The sequence below is a fragment of the Petaurus breviceps genome, unplaced genomic scaffold (genome assembly GCF_028583685.1).
Source record: "Petaurus breviceps papuanus isolate PSGF00001 unplaced genomic scaffold, PetGlider_PUasm1.0 229, whole genome shotgun sequence".
Taxonomy (NCBI): Eukaryota; Metazoa; Chordata; class Mammalia; order Diprotodontia; family Petauridae; genus Petaurus; species Petaurus breviceps.
This window is the reverse complement of record NW_027185903.1, coordinates 7,108,787-7,130,426: the sequence shown is the minus strand read 5'-3', so window position 1 is coordinate 7,130,426 and position 21,640 is coordinate 7,108,787. Positions and strand designations below refer to the sequence as shown.

The window sequence follows — 21,640 nt, the reverse complement described above, 5'->3', positions numbered from 1 at the left end:
AATTCTATAAAGTGGAAGAATATACAGAATGTAAAATAATAGTGAAAGAACATATGACAAAAATTAAAATAAACACTTAGAAATATAACCATATCCTTTCATTAAATTTGGTAAAGTATGATGCCTGCTGACCTAATTCAAATAGTTAAAGGCAGTGCATATAACATTTTGAGCATTCCTATTGTCATGATAATCTTCAACTTAATACAGCTTTTACTGTGATGCTACAATTGCAAGGATATACAACTCCATTGATACCTCTGTCCAACTGACTTTTATTAAGATTATCAATACAACTTAAATCATAACAATGAGTTATATATGACCTTTTATATAAAAGTGGCCCAAAATATGATTTCTAAAACTACTCTTCTAAACTGATCTCCAAGAATGATAAAATCATGCACATTTCTAGATATGGTCTCTCTCTTGCTCCTTTTCTTTTAGATATAAGTACAGAACAAGTTTTAAATGATTTTTCAAAATAAACACATGGCTGGGAAGTAAAACCTAAAGTTTCACATATACTGTGACTTCCTAATGCCACAATCTGCCTGATAATGCCTCATTATTCATTGGCAAAATTTATATCCAGAAAAAGCAGGCATGGAAAATTGTAGATCAAAGAATTAATACAAAGACAAAAACCTGTAGGATTTATCATGGCTTATTAAATAACTGTGCTCAAGAATTTATATTGTTATACACACCACTCCAGGTCAGGAATCAATGAACCAACCCTCTTTCACTGCACAAAACCTTTTGGCAATTACCTGTGTCAAATAAATATCGAAGCTCTGGGCAAACGGCCTCATAGAGGCCAAGTATCTTACAATCAAGCAAGCATCTTCATAGTCCACAGTATCAGAATTCATCCTGTAAGAAGTCATTAAAATTTTTTTTTTCACAAAAGTGTTTTTAAGAAGGAAAATAAAATTAAAATGTGATTTTGCATGTATGTAAATATTTCTCCTGCAGAACTTACTTTAACGTACTGAACTGAGAAGGTGTAGTTTTAATAATGCTTCGAAGAAATTTTTTCCGACCTTCAGCTCGATGCATGATTTGACCAGTTGTTTCGACCTCCTTTGCATGATGTGTCCCTTCTGAGGAGTCTTCATCTTTCTGTGATTTCATTGCTTTTTCTGTCTCCAAAGTTGTGTCCCGAAACCACTGAGCTATGTAAAACTTACGAGAAAACTAGGGAGAAGATACATAGACTTATGATTAATACAGCTATTAATGTTATAATTTGGAATATTGATTAATTATGCATCGTTATTGATAACTTTAAAAAATGCTAAATCTTACTACGTGTTCATGTAAAATTCAATGTTTATGGGAATGTGAAGGGTTGGAGAAAACTAGAACAGACCAAAGGCCTTTTATGAGAGAGGACTTTCATGACTGTTGAGAAAAAAAAGGGACCTTTAGGTTTTTTTTTTGCTGACATATAACTTCATGAAATGTATACAAAGAAATCAGGAGCAAAAAGGAACCTTAAAATCATTTTATTTTAACCTATCATTCTACAGATGAGGAAACATATATATCCAGAAATGTTAAATAAATTGCCCAAATGCACACAGCTAGAAAGTAGCGAAGATTCTGCATCAGAAAACCAAAACTTTCAAAGTCCAGGCCTCTTTCCATTGCACTTACCTGAGCCACACAATATTTCACGTAAAATATAGGATACAAGAAGTGAGTATTCAAATAAGAACAGTGACATACACAATCAAGATGATTCCATGCACGATTATTCACTTTAGGACAACCTAAAGCATCTGGACTTAAACAATGAAAGTTAAAAAAAATATATGTCTTTGGTGTTTTAAGTTTTTCCTCCCCTTCACTAAGAATGTAGCACTAATCAGTAAAATAGTTTTAAGAACTCATACTATCTTCCACATCTGACATTAATTCATGACATTAAATAGCAGCAATTAGCACAATCTGGGATAGGAGGAGGTAAGTTAGACTAGCTTGAAGTTACATTTGAAAGGAAAATACTTAATAACATTTTCTTCTTTTTTATTTACTTTTTGGAGGGGGGAAGGCTGGGCAATTGGGCTTAAGTGACTTGCCCAAGGTCACATGGCTAATAAGTGTCTGAGGCTGGATCTGAAGTCAGGTCCTCCTTACTCCAGGGCCGGTGCTCTATTCACTGTACCACTTAGCCACCCCCTAACATTTTCTTTAAGAAGCATCCTCCATTCTTATGTCTGGTACCTAAAATCTCACCTAGGTATTATAGTGGCAATTGTACAACTATACTGCACAACTGTATAGCAAACAAAATGATGCTGTGATATACTTGGATCTCCTAATAATACACTTCTGACTGCACTAAATAACTGTATAGTCTCTTGAAATTCATCATGAACCTTTTGATGACTGGTTTTATTATAAAACTTTATTAGAGAGCAGGATTTAACATAAAACAGATTCCTCTGAATTTATAAAGTCCAAACTATAAGAATTTCTCAAATTAGGGACCAGAGGTGTAAGGTTTACAGTGATACTCCAGTGTACTTTACTACTGCTAATTATAAAATTATTTTTATATATAATTAAAATCATTGTTGCAAAATAGTTGATGGCTATCTTCTAATAACCATTTTTAATGTATTTCAAGATAAAGTCAATCCTTTGTTCTCTCTAGAGAAAGATTTCAAATATCTTTAGCATCTTGTACAAGATACAACTTTTCAACTCTTTATAAGGCCCTACGCAAATATATCTGACACAGTGAAAACAGAAAATGGAAACCTACCACCAATGAAGGATCAGTCTCAGTGTTTTCATCCAAGTAATCTAGCAATGCCTTTTGCAACTGTTGAATTTCATCTTCCCCTCCTGTAACCTGCAGTATAGTGAATAAGTACTTATAAGATTTTAATTCATGATAAGAAAATATCTAATTTAATGAAGAATTAAGTTGTTAGATCATGAGGATGAGACACTATTTAAAAACAGAAATAAAAACAAAAATGATAGAGGAATTTGAAATGTGAAAAAAAAAACCCATTAAAATCACCTTAATTTTAGGCTTTATTCTTTATTTGGAGTGCTTTTCTTCCATTTAATTTATTCTTTAGATAGGTACTTAGTATAAAAACTTTCAAAATAACATATTTCTTGAGAGAAGCTATAATTTCCCATTCCTCTTTTCAACTACATGCAGAGAGGAACAGAAATAACCTTTTCTTCTTCAGTCTTATTTCCAATCTGTCAGGTTAGCTTAAAGAATGATGCTCCCAATATCATAATATGGGTAAAAGTGTGCTGTATTCTATGGTACTATAAGCTGCCTATATTTTGGGATCTACTTAAAAAGTAAAATTCTGAAGAATAAAAATGATATGATTTCAGATTTGTATTATAGACACTTTATTCCATGGTGGGACAACAACTATAATTACAAGTAAAGCAGTTAATATGATCAAGAGAACATGAGATTCTTTCTACCATGAGAGATCTCCAGAGTCCTGTTCTTGGATTTAAGTGTTTTTGACATTACTACTTGAGCTGCCCCTTAGTATGGTGTCTAGTACAGGACCAGGACCAAGTATAAAGTGAAGTCCATATACTAAACTTTCATCTCAAACCATCAGTCAGTTTAAATTTTCTCTTTGTTTAACTCTGAAAAACCATTAATTACTCAAGTTAATCAAATTACTTCCTAAAATTAGACCATTATAAGAAAAACAAGACCTTTTACAAGAAAAACAAATTGTTACTTAATAACAAAAGCATTTATGAAAATGCTACAATGAACTATATTCTAGGCTAAAGAAAGCTTCCTATGTTTTCTACAATTTTATTTATATAGTGTGATACCTGTTTTAAAATTCGGGCAATAGATCCTTGATCCATTTTGCTTGTAACAGCATCTTTTCTCAATCGTGCAGCTACTGTTCCAAGATAATCAAGAGATGCCACTCTTAAAGCCATCTCTGTTGACTTATTGCTGAACTGATGAACCTAAACACCAAAATTAAGTAGGATTTCATTTTATTTATAGACAATATTTTGGCCAAAATATCATATCAACTCATTTTACAAACTTCATATCTCTTTGTAACAACATATTGTTACAGACACAATGTTAAACTGATTGATAGAATCTAAAAACTTTGGCTAGTAGGTTGTCCTTTTTGCTGAATCATAAACTATGAGAAAGGTGAGTAATGTTAATGAGGATGGAAAAATAGGCAGGGGCCATGTTTTGAAGTTTTTAAGGAGCTGAACAGAGAAGTATGTATTTTATCCTAGAGGCAACAGGTTCAAGTAGAAGTTGATTGGGTAGAGGAGTGTCACGACCAGTTTTAAGCTTAAGGAAAATCACTTTGGCACAGTGTGTAGGACAGACTGCAGTGGAGAGAGACTTGAAACAGGAAGGTCAAACAGAAGGATGTTGCAATAATCTAGGCGAGAGGGGTGCATTTTCATGTGCAAGCACAAACTTGTAGGATGAGTCTGTTTTTTAAAAAATAGACATCTTCAAAAACAAACTATTGCTAATACAATTCTAAAAGAAACTGTTAGGATGTCAGGGCTGAAAAAGACCTTACAGCTATGGAAACTGATTCAAAGGAAAGATTAAATAACTTTTGCAGTCACATAATTAGTGACAGAAGCAGTAAGAGAGACAGTAACTCTGTAATTAACCATATTCTATTATACTTTGCTGCCTATGTGAGTTGTAATTATTAAGAAAACTTAAGATTAGGATATTACCATACTCACAGTTGAAATTTATATAGTTTTAAGATTTGCAGAGCACCTTGTATCAACTGTTTAATTCCATCCTCACAATCTGGGCAAGTATTACCAGCCCCATTTTACAGATGGAAACCAGCACAAAGAGACATTAAATGCCATATCCATAGTCACAAAGTTAGATGGAAGTGCAATTCAAACCCTGGTCACTGCTGTCTCTAGGTGCTACTATATTTTCTATTACACCCATTCTGCCTCTTTAGCAAGTAGTTTCAAGTAAGTTAACAGCTAAGACTCTAAACCCTTTAGCATTCCATGTTTCAAAAATTTAAATGTGGTCTTAAAAATGAGTGCTAATATGACAATTTTTTGATAGGTATTCCCCTTAAGGAATTCATTTTTTTTTTGGGAGAGTGAAAGGCAAGGCAATTGGGGTTAAGTGACTTGCCCAAGGTCACACAGCTAGTTAAGTGGCAAGTGACTGAGGCTGGATCTAAACTCAGGTCCTCCTGACTCCAGGGCCGGTCCTCTGTTCACTATGCCACCTAGATGCCCCCTGAATTCATTAAATAAACATTGCCCAGCCTCTTCAGGCTGGCCCACAAATGGCTTTCTTGTGTGTAATGCCAGTTTAGAGATGAGGCACTACATCAAGCAACATTTCTTGCCTCAGATCAATTGGGGACATCTGCATCAATCTATCAATGGGAGCAAAATTTCAAAAGATATCAGACATTTACCTGAACTATATTTTTAACCTGATAGGTAACTGAAAAAGTTAGGAAAAAAAAAAAGCAATAATAAAAAAAGGAAAACGAAGAGATTATCAAACAGGAAGGCCATGAGGATTATGCTCATGAAAGACATGCATGATTAGCTACCATATTATCCATGTTGTCCACACATGATATTTCAAAACTGAAAAGTTTAAAGAATGATAGTATAGGACATTCTTGGTGCTATCTTTCCCATAAATCTTTTAAAATTTCTACCATATCTCACTCAGACTCTCGTGGAGACAGCACAGGACTCCAAATCCAAGAACCCCACAGACCACTGGCCTTGCTGCTAAGCTTGTCCCCATAGCTATCATCAAGGCGGACAAGCTTTGTTGAGTAGGGACCAGTCATCTCTATCACCAACACAAGTTGCTGATTAACAACTGGCAGGTAACCCTGGGAACAGAAGCACTGCCTACTGGAACTGCTTCTAATGTGACCTCCCCTCACAGCATAGTTCAAGGAAGCAATGCTTGTGTACATGTCACTCACCAACTTACAAAAAAGCAGCCCTCAACTCCTCAACAGTAATAACTACCAAAGACTGGGCAAAGAAAATTCTCTCTACCAAAGCTCTTAGTACTGTCAAATGGTTTAACAGCATAAACTGATATGGTTGAATTAATGGAAATAACACTGCCCTTTACTATCTGCTTTACTGTTGCAACCTATGGATTATGGGGACCTTGCAGCTGAAACCTTCATACATGTTGTCTCTTCATCTTAGAAGGTGATTTCCTGGAGAACAGGGACGTTGGTCTTACTTTTCTATTTGAATCCTCAGTGCTCAATACAGTACTCTGCACATAGTGTTTATTTAATATTCTTTCATTCATTTTTCTGAAATATTTCCAAATGAAATATTTCAATTTCATTTTGTCATTACTCTGTTCTAAATTTTAAAAATTCAAGTAAGGAGAATTTAAAGACTCAGGGTCAAATGATGCCCCTGTCCATTTTTCTCAAATCATGAAACAAAAAAAATTCTATTAAAACTGCAATCAGTGGATGACTCTATCTAAAATAATTATGCAAAAGTTTCAAAATTATTAAAATGACGATTTATGAAAAGTTACTTTGTAAAGCACTGGATGTTGTCATTTACATATGAGAAAAATATTTGTCTTCTTAAACTTAGACAAGGTATATAGAACACATCTATATTATGCTGTCCAGAAGTATTCTAATAATCTTTAAATGCTATATTCTTACCAAGAGTCTCCCTAACAAGCTAAGTAATAATTCGGCAGCTGGCCATTCTGGCTTATTGACTGTAGAAAGGAGATCTTGAACAAAATTTTCAAAGAGTGGTCTGTAATCTTCTTCACCTTGCTTACTCCCACATCTGTTCAAGACAAGTAATAAAGGAGGATATGAATTTAAACACTAGTTTTTCATAAAAAGAGCTGATACATATTTGTTAGATATCCTGGGTCAAGTAAAAGGTAAATATATATTGCATTTAATGAAACATAGCTTTAAATAGACTATTTTAAATATTACATCACAACCCTCAAAGATGTCCTTTTCTTCTAAATGCCCTCACTCATTATGCTCTACTTTATTTTTGTTGTATTTATTCCTAACAATGTACACGTGATACTTTGTGAGGTACTACATTCAATTAATTGAAATGAAAAAAATTCTCTTTCTCTAGCATCTCAAATTTTTAACCTTGGCTCCACTTTCCTTTTATTCCTTCCATCCTTTCTCCATAGACTTTCAAGATTAAGGTATGAGGGGGCAGCCAGGTAGCACAGCAAGTAAGAGCACCGGCTCCAGTGTTGAGAAGACCTGGAGATCGAATCCCTGGCTCAGACACTTAGCACCCACCCAGAAACACCTGGCTGTGTAACCTTGAGCAAGTTACTTAACCCCAATTGCTTAGGGGTGGCCAGGTGGCTCAGCGAGTAAGAGCACCGGCTCCAGTGTTGGGACGACCTGGAGATCAAATCCCGGGCTCAGGCGCTCAGCACCACACCCAGAAATAACTGGCCATGTAACCTTGAGCAAGTTACTTAACCCCGATTGCTTAAAATAAAAAAAAATAAAAAAAAAAGATTAAGGTATGAAATAATATTTTCTATGAAAGGAATTCAGAAGAATCTGAATCTAGTTTTACAACTTTTCATAGACCAATATACAATATTAACAAAGCAAGCATGGGATTGTAATTATATTCGTTCCCCCCCAATTTTAAAATTTAATATTTTTTTTCCCAATTACATATAAAACCAATATTTAACATGTTTTTTTTAAAAACTGAATTCCAAATTCTATTCCTTCCTACTCCCCTTCCCTTCTTTGAAAAGACAAGCGATTTGAATAGGTTATACATGATTACACTCTTACTTTTTTAGAAAGATGGAGAGGAAATTCTGTGCTGTTCGCATAGCTGTTTCATAAGAATTAGTAATGACGACATCCTGATCCACCTAAAATAAGAACAATTAATTTAGATTATAGGAAAAAATAACCTACAAGGTAGTACTGTCATTGAAGTGTACTATTATTTTATAGTCATTAAAGAAAAGCATTAATTATAATAAGTGTTAAAAAAATCCACTTATGTCCTAAAAATTTTGGCAATAATTTTACACTTTTAGTAATTTCTCATTTCTTACAAAAATTAATTTTTAATATTGGTACAATAAAAATAATTTAGTTTTGTGTGTGTGTCAAAGAAATACATTAGCCTAAATAAAAAATTAAGTAGCAACTCAGCAAATGAATTCAATATGAATGAACATGTATATAACCAGCAATAATCAATCTACTTTTCCAAAGGTCAGGATGAGAGGAGATTGTGGCCAACATTACAAAAAGGGCTTTAAAGAAGACATTAAGAAAAATCACTTATAGAATATATAGCAAAAGAAAAAAAGACTACAGCAGATAACTTAGAATCTAGGATGATTTGCTTGATGTTACAAAGGAACTGAGATTAAACATGGAATACTGCTTGGTCAATAATAGACCAGGTAATTTCATGCATTAATAGCACTTGAATAATGTCCTGTATTTGTATAACACTTTTTTTAATATGTTCTCACATATTATATCATTAAGTCCTTATAAAAGGTAAAAGAAAGGTGGGTAGAAAGGTTAGATATAATCACTACCACTTAACAGCTAAGGACACAGACTTATTCAAAGAGGCCAAATAACTTGCATCTGGACTGTAACTGTGGTCTTTCGATTCAATGACTTTAAGTCAAGTGCAAATACACCCTGTATTCCTGTAAATTGTCTATAAATTGTGAATGATATGACAATCATGTTTCTATTAATTTTCACGATAATCTTAGAGATGAATTCTTGTGGGAAAAAAAAATTTATCTTTAAATCCCATTTAATGTGAATATTTGTTTCAAGGAGCACCAAGGAGAAATTATTTTACAAAAGTCAACACATCACTAAGTGAGAATTTAATTTAGGCTTAGACATATGCATAAAAACATATTCAATATAATTAAAAATATTCCTTACCTTTTTGTTTGATTCCTCTTCTGAATTAGAATCTTTCTCTGCTGACGGTAAGTGTACTACACACTGAATAAGTTGCAAAACCAGTGCAGTCACCATTTGAATATACATAGGCTCGCCATCCATATCACTACTATTCAATCTAAGAACAGAAAATAAGACATAATTATGCAGAATATCCTAGATAATTTGAATTTATAAAATATTTTAGTGTATTATAAATATTTAGTGATAACCCTATTATTATTAGTTTCTTTTGCTTTTTGGAGGGGGGAGGGCAGGGCAATTGGGATTCACTGCACCATCTAGCTGCCCCGATAATCCTATTATTAATCTAATTTTACAAGGGAATGTTCGGCTCATGAAAATATGAAGAAAGATTCCCAAATTCTTGAAGTCAATCAATAACAACCATACAGCCATTAAATTAGAACTGAAGGAGACCTCAGAGGCCAACTAATCCAACTTTTTCATTTTAGAGACAAGTTCAAGTGATTTGCCCAAGGCAAGTGGCCAATGTGTGAATCTGAAGCTTATCTCATTCCTTAAAATCCAGTGTGCTTTCTTCCATTAAACCACACTGCCTTCTTCATCTACTGAGTATCTACTGTGCAGAGATTCTGCACTAGCAGCGGCAGAAGACAGTTACAAAAGAAAGCACAATGTGCAGTTCTTGTTTAAAAACTGAGTAAGAAGTGATACATAAAGCAATACTTTTGACAAAAATGACTGAAATATGACAAATATAAAAACTGGGTTTTTACAGCAATACTCAAATATAAATTAAGTACTTAGGTACGAGTAATAAAGGAAATATTATAGAAAGATCATAAAGTTTTTGCAATTTTAAATCCTAAGACAGACATGGTTTGAGTAAGAAGGATGGGGAGAACCCATTGGATATGGAAACACAGAAAACTAGTCTTTTAAGTTGTTGCATTGACAGCAGAAAAGAATATCTACTTTAATGTTAACTTATTTCCAAACCCTAACAAAGAAGAGAAGTCTATTTCTTTTACATAAAGTTATCACAAGTTATTATCTATATAACATGGGAAGAAGTCTGAAAACTGTGGCTGCCTGTGAAGAGCTGTAAACTATGAAATGCTTCAAGGCATATGGAATAAATTTTTTTTAAGAGGAAAATAAATAGTGAAACCTACTCTAAAATTCTAGATATTCACTTTTAGTTTTCTAATACTGTGCAAAAATGTTTTCTTACAATATTGATTATGTCCGAAGTCAGATGTCAGTGCCCTAAGCTTCAAAGAGTAAGATAATATTCATGGTGTAGGTGAAAAACATTCAGGACTTCATCTATTTATTTTCTAGTAGTATGGTTATTTCATTCCCTGTCAGTAAGTGAAATAATTGCTGACTAAGGGGCCTCCTGGGCTCCTTCAGTCTTATGTGGCAAGAGATTTGCAGCAGTTAAAATTCCGTATAAAATTATTTTCCTTGTTGTCAATGTCATCTCTGATGTCCATTTTCCTCTTTTCACTATGGATGACTTATTTAGGTAGTTCAAGACTGAATTACTTCAATTGTACTCTAAATCTTTTCCCCATCACAATTCTCTCTTTGCTTTTCCTTTATTTTGATCTCTGCACTGAGGAGTCAGTGGGCTGAGTACACAAAGAGCTGATACAAAGGTAACTCCAATATAAAAAATAACTTTTCCCTGTTTATTAAAATATAATCTATTAAAAAAATTTTGTACCATTACTTGGTGTTTGCTATGGCCAACTCCTACTACATCTTTTCTCCAATAAAATGCTCATGATAGGGGCAGCTAGGTGGCACAGTGAATAGAGCACCGGTCCTGGAGTTAGGAGGACCCGAGTTCAAATCCAGCCTCAGACACTTAACACTTACTAGCCATGTGACCTTGGGTAAGTCACTTAACCTCAATTGCCCTACCTTCCCCCCTCCATAAAGTAAAAAAAAATGCTCAAGATACAAAAATGTAAAGCTTCTGTGTTTTGCAAGTGTTTGGTATTTTTCATTCCTTTCTCCTGAATCTGTATTTTCTATATATTTATGACTACTGTCACTTGGTTCCCCACATTTGTGTTAGCCACTGAATATCAGAATGTATGTTTATTTAATTTGGAAGGTTTTAATGAGTTTTTGTGGAATTTTTCTACCTTTTTACCCTTAGTAACCAATGTTACTTCTTAAGTATAATTACTTGCAGAGCTGTTTTTTTTTTACAAATACTTTTAATATAAGATAATCAGATATCCCATAAATTAATATTTCTAATTAATTCTGGAAATAAAACTCTCTTGCCAACACTTTTATTTGTGTCTTCAAGGATGATCTGTGATGCATCCTGCAATGTCTTTCTTTCTTCTGATGTTATATGTATCAAGAATATAAAACCTGATGATTCAGCTTATACAAATGGAGATTACATAATTTAAAATCCCAAGTCAGTCAAATCAAATTTATAGACAGTAAAAAAAAAAAAACAAAAAAAAAAAACTCTGTGATTGTCACTACCTTCTGTCCCTGGTGTCTACCACTCGGTTATAGTTACCAGGAACAGATAAGGGTCACACATGATTGGGGGTGTTGAATGGCTACCCCAGTTTATGTTATAAACTTGTTTGTAAAATCTTTTGAAAAATGATAATTATGAGGAACATCTAGCAAAATGAGTTTAAAGTAAGCTTGGCAACAAATCTAGTAAGCAAAGTAATTTCAAGGGTATTTAAGGATAAATGAAAGTAGTGCAATAAATAGAAGAAAAGTAAAATATCCATATTCGTCTCTATGTGTGCATACATATGTATATATACATATACACATACAGATATGTAAAATTTTTTGATTGTTTGAAAAACAATATCCCACTGTGCTTACTGATTATGAAAAAATAAATACGATTTGGCAGAACAAAACAGCCCTTTAAAGTCTCTTTTTTAACAAGGTATCACCTCCATCGAAACTATTTAAAATCTTTTGAAAGAACAAAAATAATTCTGTTTCATAAACCTCTAAACATAAACATCAAGAAAGACATAAAACAAGGAGCTATATGGTTGCCAAAAGTGTTTGCTGCTGTGATGGAGGTGATTCAGTACAATCCAAGTTTAAGAAGTTTTTCTGTGGACAATGAAGTCCTCCAAATGTTCCTGTTTGTGATGACACTGTGGTAATAGCAATCAGTTTTTGAATGCTGAATTGCCTTTTGGAAGAGATGTGTAACCACTTCAAGAAGTTTGACCATTCACACAGAAAGGATCCAATGGATAAGGAATGGTTTTTGCCCACATTATAACACATATTTGGATGGGAAATTTATAGAGCTTGTGCATCAGTGTGTATATGGAGAACAGCCAATAAATACAATCAACAGCAAGTTCAATCTGGAGTTGAACAGGATGAAAAGCATGGGCTGGGCTGCCCTCAGCAAGCTACAAGATTCCTTTATAATCTCATGCTTCCCATGGAAACAAAAGTCCATCTTTTTAAATGCTTAGTATTGCTGAATGGCAACGAGAAATGGAATACAACAGGATCTGAAGAATTAAAAACATATATCACAGAGGTCAATGGAGAAGTGCACAATGAGACTCTGATGGTTTCAACATATGACCAATGGGGAGCTTTGAAAATAAAGAGGAATGAAAGATGTCGCCAAGGAAACATGGTAAGAAATAAAGAAAGGCTGGTCATCTTTTGGATTGGTGGACAGCCAGTACTCCAATGGTAACTTCATGAAATCAGGAGAAACAGAGAAAGGGCTTGTGGAGAGTGAAATTATGAGGGGACATAGATGAGAGTTGAACAGGATGGGCAGGGAGATTGTGATCTTTAAAATCGGAGGGAAATCTCTAATTAATGAGATCACAGATCCTTTCAACTCTTTTGAATATAAGCATGCTGAGGAGTATACAAGGCAGAAATCCGAACTTCAGGTGATCTTCCCAGAGAGTTGGGCAGTAGAATAGTTAAGCTAAAGGTCAATAAGCCAGAGTTGAACCAGAACTACACAAAGGCATTATTATGGTCCAAGAAAGACATCTGCATTTCTGACAGATAGCTACATATTTATGACAGAAAAAAGATTAGCACCAAAAAGTACAATGCATATAGCTAATGATGGTGAAAAGAAAGGAAATTATACACATATTTACAAAAAACTAGCATTACAATGACATTATATATGAATCTGCCTTTTAAGCAAAAGAAAGGGAATAATAATAATAATAATAATATTAAGCATTTATATAGTTAGTGCCTACTAGGCGCCAGGCACTGTGCTATGTATGCCAGGCACTGTGCTAAGCATTTTCTACAAATATTATCTCACTTGATTATCACAATAACCCTGTGAGGTATTATTGCTGCTATTATTAACCCCATTTTTACAGAGGAAGAAACTAAAGCAGATCAATCAAGGTTCAGTGACTTGCCCAAGGTCACATACACAGTAACAGTAATAATGATAGCTAACATTTATATAGTGCTCACTATGTGCCAGGCACTATACTAAGCACTTTACAAATATTTCATTTCATCCTCACAACCACTCTGGGAGGGAGGTGCCATTATTATCCCCATTTTAATAAGGAAAATGAGGCAAATAGAAGTTATGTGACTTGTCCAAGGTCACACAACTTGTAAGGTCTGCGATTTTATCTGAACTCAAGTCTTCCTGACTCTAGGCCCAGAGCTCTATTCCCAAGGCATTACCAGCTATAAATCCACACACAAAAAAGGAGCATGGAAATCACTATTAAATTATACAGGGTCCAGGGGCAGCTAGGTGGCTCAGTGAATAGAGCACTGGCTCTGGAGTCAGGAGGACCGGGGTTTGGATCCAGCCTCAGACACTTAACACACACACAAACTAGACATGTGACCTTGGGCAAGTCACTTAACACCAACTGTCCTCCAAAAAGCAAGCAAACAAAAAAATTATACATGGTCCAGAAAGAAACATATGAAGACATAAAAGTGCTTTAGGAATGGAAGTCTAATTTTTGTAACTGTCTATGCCAAATTTATTTATTTTTTTTCCTGGGAAATTTTTAATGTAGGTGGAATGGGACACAGCAAGTTAGATGATTCCAATTTTGTTGGCAACATCTAAAGCATCATAGTCTGGAGCAAGATGAACATAGGCCTTCTTCTCTCCGTCAGGTTGGATCAGTGTGTTGACCTTGGCCATGTCAATGTCATACAGCTTCTTTACGGCCTGCTTGATCTGATACTTGTTGGCCTTCATGTCCACAATGAAGACTGGGGTGTTGTTTTCCTCAGTCTTCTTCATAGCAGACTCAGTGGTCAAATGAAACTTAATGATGGCATAGTGATCAAGCTTGTTTCTCCAAGGGTATTTGGGCTGCCTTCGAAGTCTCAGTGTTTTGGGTCACCAGAAGGTGGGGGATGTTCTGCTCTTCTTTTTTGTGGCTATGGACACCCTTCAGCACCGCCTTCTTGGCCTTCAAGGCTTAAGACTTGGCTTCTGTCTTGGGAGGGACAACAGCTTCCTTCTTCACCTTCAGCGCCATCTTGGGGGAAAGGCTCTTCCACAGTACTTCTCACAAGCGTATAGAGCTAACTCTTCCAAATTCATTTTTTTAGATTAGGAAGACCAGTTTTCTTTTTTAAACATTTCAAAATTAATTTGGTTAACTTTCCTTAAAATAGTGTACATATATAGTAAAAAAGGTTTCTAGAGTGTTTTACACTTTAGTTGCATATTAAAAAAATTTTCCAAAGGATAAATTCAAGAAACTTTAAAAATCGTTTAAAATAAAGGTAAATGCACTCTGTAGTATGAAAGAAATGTCACAAATGAGGGACAGTGAAGGGCAGAACCAAGATGGCAGAGTAACAGGAAGTACAGTATAGCTTGCCCACCAAACCTTCCCCACAAACATCTAGAAAAAACACCAGACAGTATTCTTATTGGGAAAGCAACACAGTGAGTTCTTTTTCCAGCCCAGAGTGGTTTAGGGAGATAGTGGTCTATAGGTTCTGGGGGAGGGGTATAGCCAGGAATGGGCATGGCAAGAAGCATTTTAGCACCCAAGGACTGGGCAGGAAGCACCAAAGCAGAAAGAGATCACAGGGGATACCTGAATTAGGACAGAGGGCAGGAATAGGTGTCATTTGGCAGTTCTTTAGCTCACTACCCAGTTTTTGGTCACAGATCCAGGGCAGAGAGGACTGGTCCCACAGGAGCAGTTGCCGGTGGGCCCGCTATCTGGGTAATGAGCAAGGATAAGTTCTTTGAGCTACAATAGCTAGGTAGTTCTGATCCCAGAAACAGAGTGGGCACTTCTTTCTCTTCTCTAATCCAGAGTGTAAGCCTGCAGTGGAATAGCCAATGCAAGAATCCTAGACAAAAGGGGAGACTATAGTTCAGTTGCTCTGTACCTGCAGACTGTGGTTGAATGTAGTAGTCATCTATGGAAACTCTTAACCAGGGACAAACTGATAGGATCCAAACTAAGAACTTGTAGAACTTCATCAAAGAATCAAGAACTTGACCAGGACAGTGAGCAGATTTTTCCCAGGATCACATCATTTTGGGAGGACTAAAACCTTGCAGAATACAAGTTTAAGCTGTGGGAGTTGTACCCTGATCTTCTACCATTTAAGAATGGTACTCAGAGAATTTTCTTCATCATTTCCCACCTAATTATTTTCCTGTACTTCATGATCTCCAGATAAGGTCTGGTCTTTACCAACCGGATGAGGTGTAGAAACTCATCATTCTATAAGATGAAATAAACTCTGAAATTCTCACCTTGTCAGATAATTTCCCACCCTGGCTGCAGGACTTCAATATGACCTGGGGTTCCAGGTAACCTGCCCCACTCTTTCCCTATTAAACTGTGAATTCTTTGGGAGAAGGTTATTTTTTTTTTTTATCTCCAACACTTAGCACAGTGTTTGGCATATAGGAGGTGTTTAGTGAACATTTACTGACTCTACTGATTGAAAGCAGCAGGTGGAAACAAGAGGACAGATGGTCAGGTCAGACATTCCTCCCAAAAGTGTGTAAAAGCCCAGCATAAAAATAAAGTTCAAAGTTGAGAAAAAAAAAACTGGAGGAATGAACTAAAAGAATACCACTATAAAGAGATTAGAGTGACAAGCTCAAGACAAAAACCTAGAAAAAGATTGCATGATTCAAAAATATTTACAAGCAGAACCTCAAAGACAAATGCAGCCCGGACATAAGTCCAATCAGAATTCCTGGAAGAGTTAAAGCAAGAATTAAAAAAAGAACTAAAAAAATTATTTGAAAAAATACAAAACAAAACAAAAATCCAAGTGAGAGTCATAGAAGAAAGATAAGGAAAGAAAATCAAAAGTTTGGAATGAGAAATTAACAAACGAAAAAACCTTATTAAAGAAAACTCCCTAAAAAAAAAATCAGAATTTACTAAACAGAAGCTAGTGACTCTATGAGACACAAAGAATTATTTTAAAAGTCAACAAACTTAAAAAAAAATGCGAAGAGGAAATGTGAGGTATTTCATATACATATACATATATATATATTCACAGCAAAAACAAGTGACCTAGAAAAACACAAGGGTAGATAATTTTAAAATCATTGGTCATGAAAGTCATGACCAAAAAGAGTCTATACTTCATATTTCAAGAAATCTTAAAATTGCCTAGATTTCTTATAATAAGAGGGTGATACTGAAATTTAAAAACTATACCGCTCTCTCCCTGAAAGAAACTCCAAAATGAAAATTCTAAGGAATATTAACAGCCAAAATCTAGAGCTTCCAGGTAAAGGAAAAAATTTGGCAAACAACCAGAAAGAAAAAAACACAGGCAGAATCACACAAGATTTTACAGGCACCACCATAAAGGAGCAGAAAGCTTGGTATATGATATTCCAGAAACAAAAGATGTAGGTTTATAATCAAGAATTACTTATGAAGCAAAACTGAGTATCATCCTATTGGAGGGGAAAAAATGGATCTTTAATGAAAAAAGAACTTTTAAGCATTCTTTTTTTTTTTTTGCCTTTTTTTGGAGGGGGGAAGGCAGGGCAATTGGGATTAAGTGACTTGCCCAAGGTCACACAGCTAGTAAGTGTTAAGTATCTGAGGGTGGATTTGAACTCAGGTCCTCCTGACTCCAGGGTCAGTGCTCTATTCACTGTGCCACCTAGCTGCTCCACTTTTAAACATTCTTGATGAAAGGACCCAAAGCTGGGTAGAAAATCTTATGTAAGTCTACAGGAGTCAAGAGAAGTATAAAACAATAAACATGAGCATGCAACCATAAGGATCTAAAAACCATAAGGATAAAAAAATATGGGAAGATGTCTATCGTTCCCACCACCATTATCATCACTACTGTCATCGTCATCATCATCAGTAACAGAGGGAGTCTAAATTGACAGAGAATTAGGGAATGATTCTATTATCATTTGATGATATTAGAAGATGAATAGAAAGGGTGGAAAAGAGGAAGATGGTGGGGGAGAATGGGTAAAGGGAGAGGAGAAAATCACCAAATAAATGAGATGTGCAAGTAGAATGCTACAGGAGGAGGGACTGGCGGGGAGGCAGTGCCACTCGGACTGCACTCTCATTTGAACTTGTAAAGGAGGAAGATACATGCATACACACACAGAGGCTAAATACAAAAATACATTTCACACAGATAGGAAAAGGGAGGTTAAGGACTTAAGGGAAAATGTCAAAACAGGGAAAACTTTATACAAGTACCCTTAACAAATATTGTTGCAAAACTTATAAATTAAATATTAGCAAGAAGACTATATAGCAAGATACCACAAAGATGACTATGATTGCGCTGAAGTTACACTAGGAATGCAGAGCTGGTTCAGTATCAGGAAAACCATAAACATAATTTACCACATTAATAACAAAGCAACAAAAAATCATTTACTTTCATCAACTGATGAAGAAAAAGCTTTTGACAAAATAATATCCATTCCTGTTAAAAACACTAGAAAACGTAGGAATAAATGGAACTTCCCTAAAAAAAATATTATCTATCAAAACCCAAGAACAAACATTATCTGTAACAGAGTAAACTATAAAGTCGTCTTTCCAACAAGATCAGAGGTAAGGACAAAGTGTCAATGATCACCATTACATTCAATATGGTGCTAAAAATGTTTAGTACTAAAGCAACTTATAGCAACAAGTAATTAAAGGAGGGGCGGCTAGGTGGTACAGTGAGTAGAGCACCAGAGTTCAAAACCAGCCTCAGACACTTAACACAAAAACTAGCCGTGTGACCTTGGGCAAGTCACTTAACTCCAAGTGCCCTCCAAAAAGCAAAAAACAAACAACAACAACAACAACAACAACAACAAAAACAATTAAAGGAGTAAACATATGGAAAGAAGAAAAAATAAATGATTTTTTTTTTTGTGGCAGATAACACGATAGTTTAACTTAGAGAATCCCAGAGAGTCAATTGAAAACTAACTGAAATAATTATCACAGTTGCATGACATAAAATAAACTCATAAAAATCATCAGCATTCATTCCTATATTACCAACAAATTCCAACAGGGAGATACAGAAATAAAGATTCTAGTTAAAATGATGATGGACAGTACAAAATATTTGGAAGTCAACCTACCAAGAAACACACAGGAATTCTATGAACACAATTACAGAACACTCTTTACATAAATAATGACATCTAAATAACTGGAAAAACATTAGCTGTTCATGGGTAGGCTGAACAATATAATACAAATTACAACAAAACCTAGATTAATTTAATATAAATTTATCAAGGAACAAAAAGGGAATTAATTTTAAAATGTGGAAAGTAGGTCTAACAGTACCATATCTCAAATGATACTACAGTTATAATCATTAAAACAATTTTGAACTGAATAATAAATAGAAAAGTTGATCAATGGAATAGAATAGTTATAGATGTATATAAAAAAAGCAGTACAGTATCCTAGTGTTTGCTAAACATAAAGATCCCAGATGTTGGGGCAAGAACCATCTCTTACTGGGAAAACTGGAAAGCAGTCCAGAAGAAACTATGTTTAGGCTAGTATCTTATACCATAAATCAAGACGAGGTAAAATGAGTAAATGATTTAGACATAAAGGGTGATTTCATAAAGAAATTAGAAAAGCATGGAAGAAATTATATGTCAGATTTATGGAAAATAGAAGAATTTATAACAAGAGATAGAGGGGCAGATGGATAATTTGATTACATAACAATAATTTTTCTTGCACAAACAAAATCAATGCAGCTAAAATTAGAAGAAAAATGGAAAACTGGGAGAAAAATCTTTGCAGCAAGTTTCTTTGGTAAATGTCACATTTTTAAGATATACAGGGGACAGAGTCAAATTTACAAGAAAAAGAGCCATTTCCCCAATTGATAAATGGTTAAAGGACATGAATAGGCATTTTTCAGAGGAAGAAATCTAAGCTATCAATAGTTATATGAAAAAATGTTCTCAATCACTAATAATTAGAAAAATGAATATTAAAATAACTTTGAGGTACCTCACACCTATATGATTGACAAGGTTGACAAAAAAAGGAAAACGGCAAATATTAGAGAGGCTATGAGTAATTACAGGCACATTAATCCACTTTTGGTGGTACTAGCAACTGGTGCAAATATTCTGGAAAGCAATTTGGAATCATGCCCAAAAAACTATTAAATTCTTTGACCCGAAAATATTGCTATTAGGTCTATTTCCAAAGAAATGGAAATGGGGGGTTAGGAGGGGAGGCTGGTGCCCATCAAATGGGGAATGGCTGAACAAGTTATAATATATGTATGTGACAGAATGCTAATGTATAATAAGAAATGTTGAAAGGGATAGTTTTAGAAAAACCTGGGAAGACCTGCATTAACTAATTCAAAGTCAAGTGAACAGAACCAGGAGAAAATTTATGTAATAATACTACCGTAAAGACAAACAACTTTCAAAGATTTAAGAACTTTGATCAATACAATAGAACCAACCACAGTTCCAGAGGATTCATGAACATGCTAATCCAGGGGCGGCCGGGGAGCACAGCGAGTAAGAGCACCAGCCCCAGTGTTGGGATGACCTGGGGATCGAATCTGGGCTCAGACACTTAGCGCCACACCCAGAAACACCTGGCCATGTAACCTTGAGCAAGTTACTTAACCCCAATTGCTTTAAAAAAAAACCATGCTAATCCTACCTCACTGATGACCTCAGCATATAGACTGAACCATGTTATTTTCTGGACATACCTAAGGTGGTAATTGGTTTTGCTCAATAATATATATTTGTAATAAATTTTTTTTGTTGATTTCTCAAAGGGTGGAAGAGGGAGTGGTGGGAGGGAGAGAATAAACACCTGAGAATAAAACTGAATCAATGAATAAAAACAAGTGACATAACAGGCAAACAAGCTATTTGGCTTAAGCATAAAAGTGACTGAGGGGGAGTGAGCCTGAAGAGACAGACTGAAGCTCAACTGTGAGGACTTTAAATGCCAAGGGAGTTTATATACCACTGAAACTTCTTGTGAGGCACAAAGGGAATGAAATCTTAAGAAGTTACCCAGCTTCACTGTCTTACCAGGTTTTTTTTTTGCCCCTTGTCTCCCTCTCATAGATGAGATTCCCAAGTTGTTAGGGATACTAGATATCATCTTGTCTAGCCCTTCATTTTATAGATGAGGAAAGTAAGGTACAGATAGGATAAATTATTTGACCCAAGTTATAGAATGGTAGAAATTAAATTTGAATGAAGCTTTAGCACAGTGCCTGGCACATAGTAGGAGCTTAATAAATGTTTATTGATCAGTTGATCCCAAGTAAAAAAAAAAAGAGTTTGAAATACTGAAATCTAATCCAACTTTCTCAATTTTACAGATAAAGAAACTGAGGCCCAGAAAGATTAAGTGACTTGTCCAAGGTTGTGTAAGTAGTAAGTGGCAAAGGTAGGAATTAAATCTAAATCTTTGGATGCCAAATCCAGTATTCATTCTATTTTACTACATTATAAACTTTTCTCTTGATCTAACCCCAACTTACTTGTAGCTAACTTTTTTTTTTGGCATTAGGTTGGTTAAGTAAGCATTTTATTCTAAAAGGCCACCCTGTTATCCTGTAATGACAAATAGAGGCAAGGAATAAAAATTGTATAGCCAACAAAAGATTTGTACAAGCAACTCTGCTTAATTATGTCAACTGATAAACAATTAATGAGTACTTATATACACGACACTGTTAAAGTCACTCTCAGTAAAGATTTAAAAAATGTCAAAACAGAAAAAAGACTGAACTTATAAAATGTAATAAAGGTTTATTTCAGATTAAGTAATAATGTATAAGAAGAACCAGATAAGCGGATTCTTACTACTCTTCCCTATTTATTCTATGCTGTTCTAAGTCTATGCATGAAAGCACAATTTTTGTTTCTTAGGGGTATTCTTCCTCCTATGCTACCAGGTAGTTTGTCCCAAGATTAAAAAGACAGCTATGTGGCACAAAGGATAGTGAGTTAGAGTTAGGAAGGCCTGAGTTCAAATCTGGCCTCAGACTTACTGGCTGGGTAACCCACAGCAAGTTACTTACTCTATTTGCTTAAACTCAGTTTCCTCAACTGTAAAATAGGGATAACCTGCCTCTGAGGGATGACATGAGGACAAAATGAGAAA

General features: G+C 34.9%; 1 protein-coding gene across 5 annotated transcripts in view; it reads right to left on the bottom strand.

Annotated features, from left to right (window-relative positions):
- The window catches only part of NIPBL (NIPBL cohesin loading factor), a 275,650-nt gene that overhangs the window by 42,014 nt on the left and 211,996 nt on the right, over positions 1-21,640 (bottom strand). For all 5 annotated transcript variants that reach the window (XM_069096153.1, XM_069096158.1, XM_069096156.1 and 2 more), the window contains exons 21-27: positions 8,994-9,132; positions 7,857-7,939; positions 6,717-6,849; positions 3,844-3,987; positions 2,777-2,866; positions 986-1,200; positions 774-876 (exon numbers count right to left, since the gene is read on the bottom strand). In XM_069096153.1, the coding sequence (XP_068952254.1) occupies positions 774-876; positions 986-1,200; positions 2,777-2,866; positions 3,844-3,987; positions 6,717-6,849; positions 7,857-7,939; positions 8,994-9,132 (907 nt within the window). The remainder of the gene's footprint in view (positions 1-773; positions 877-985; positions 1,201-2,776; positions 2,867-3,843; positions 3,988-6,716; positions 6,850-7,856; positions 7,940-8,993; positions 9,133-21,640) is intronic.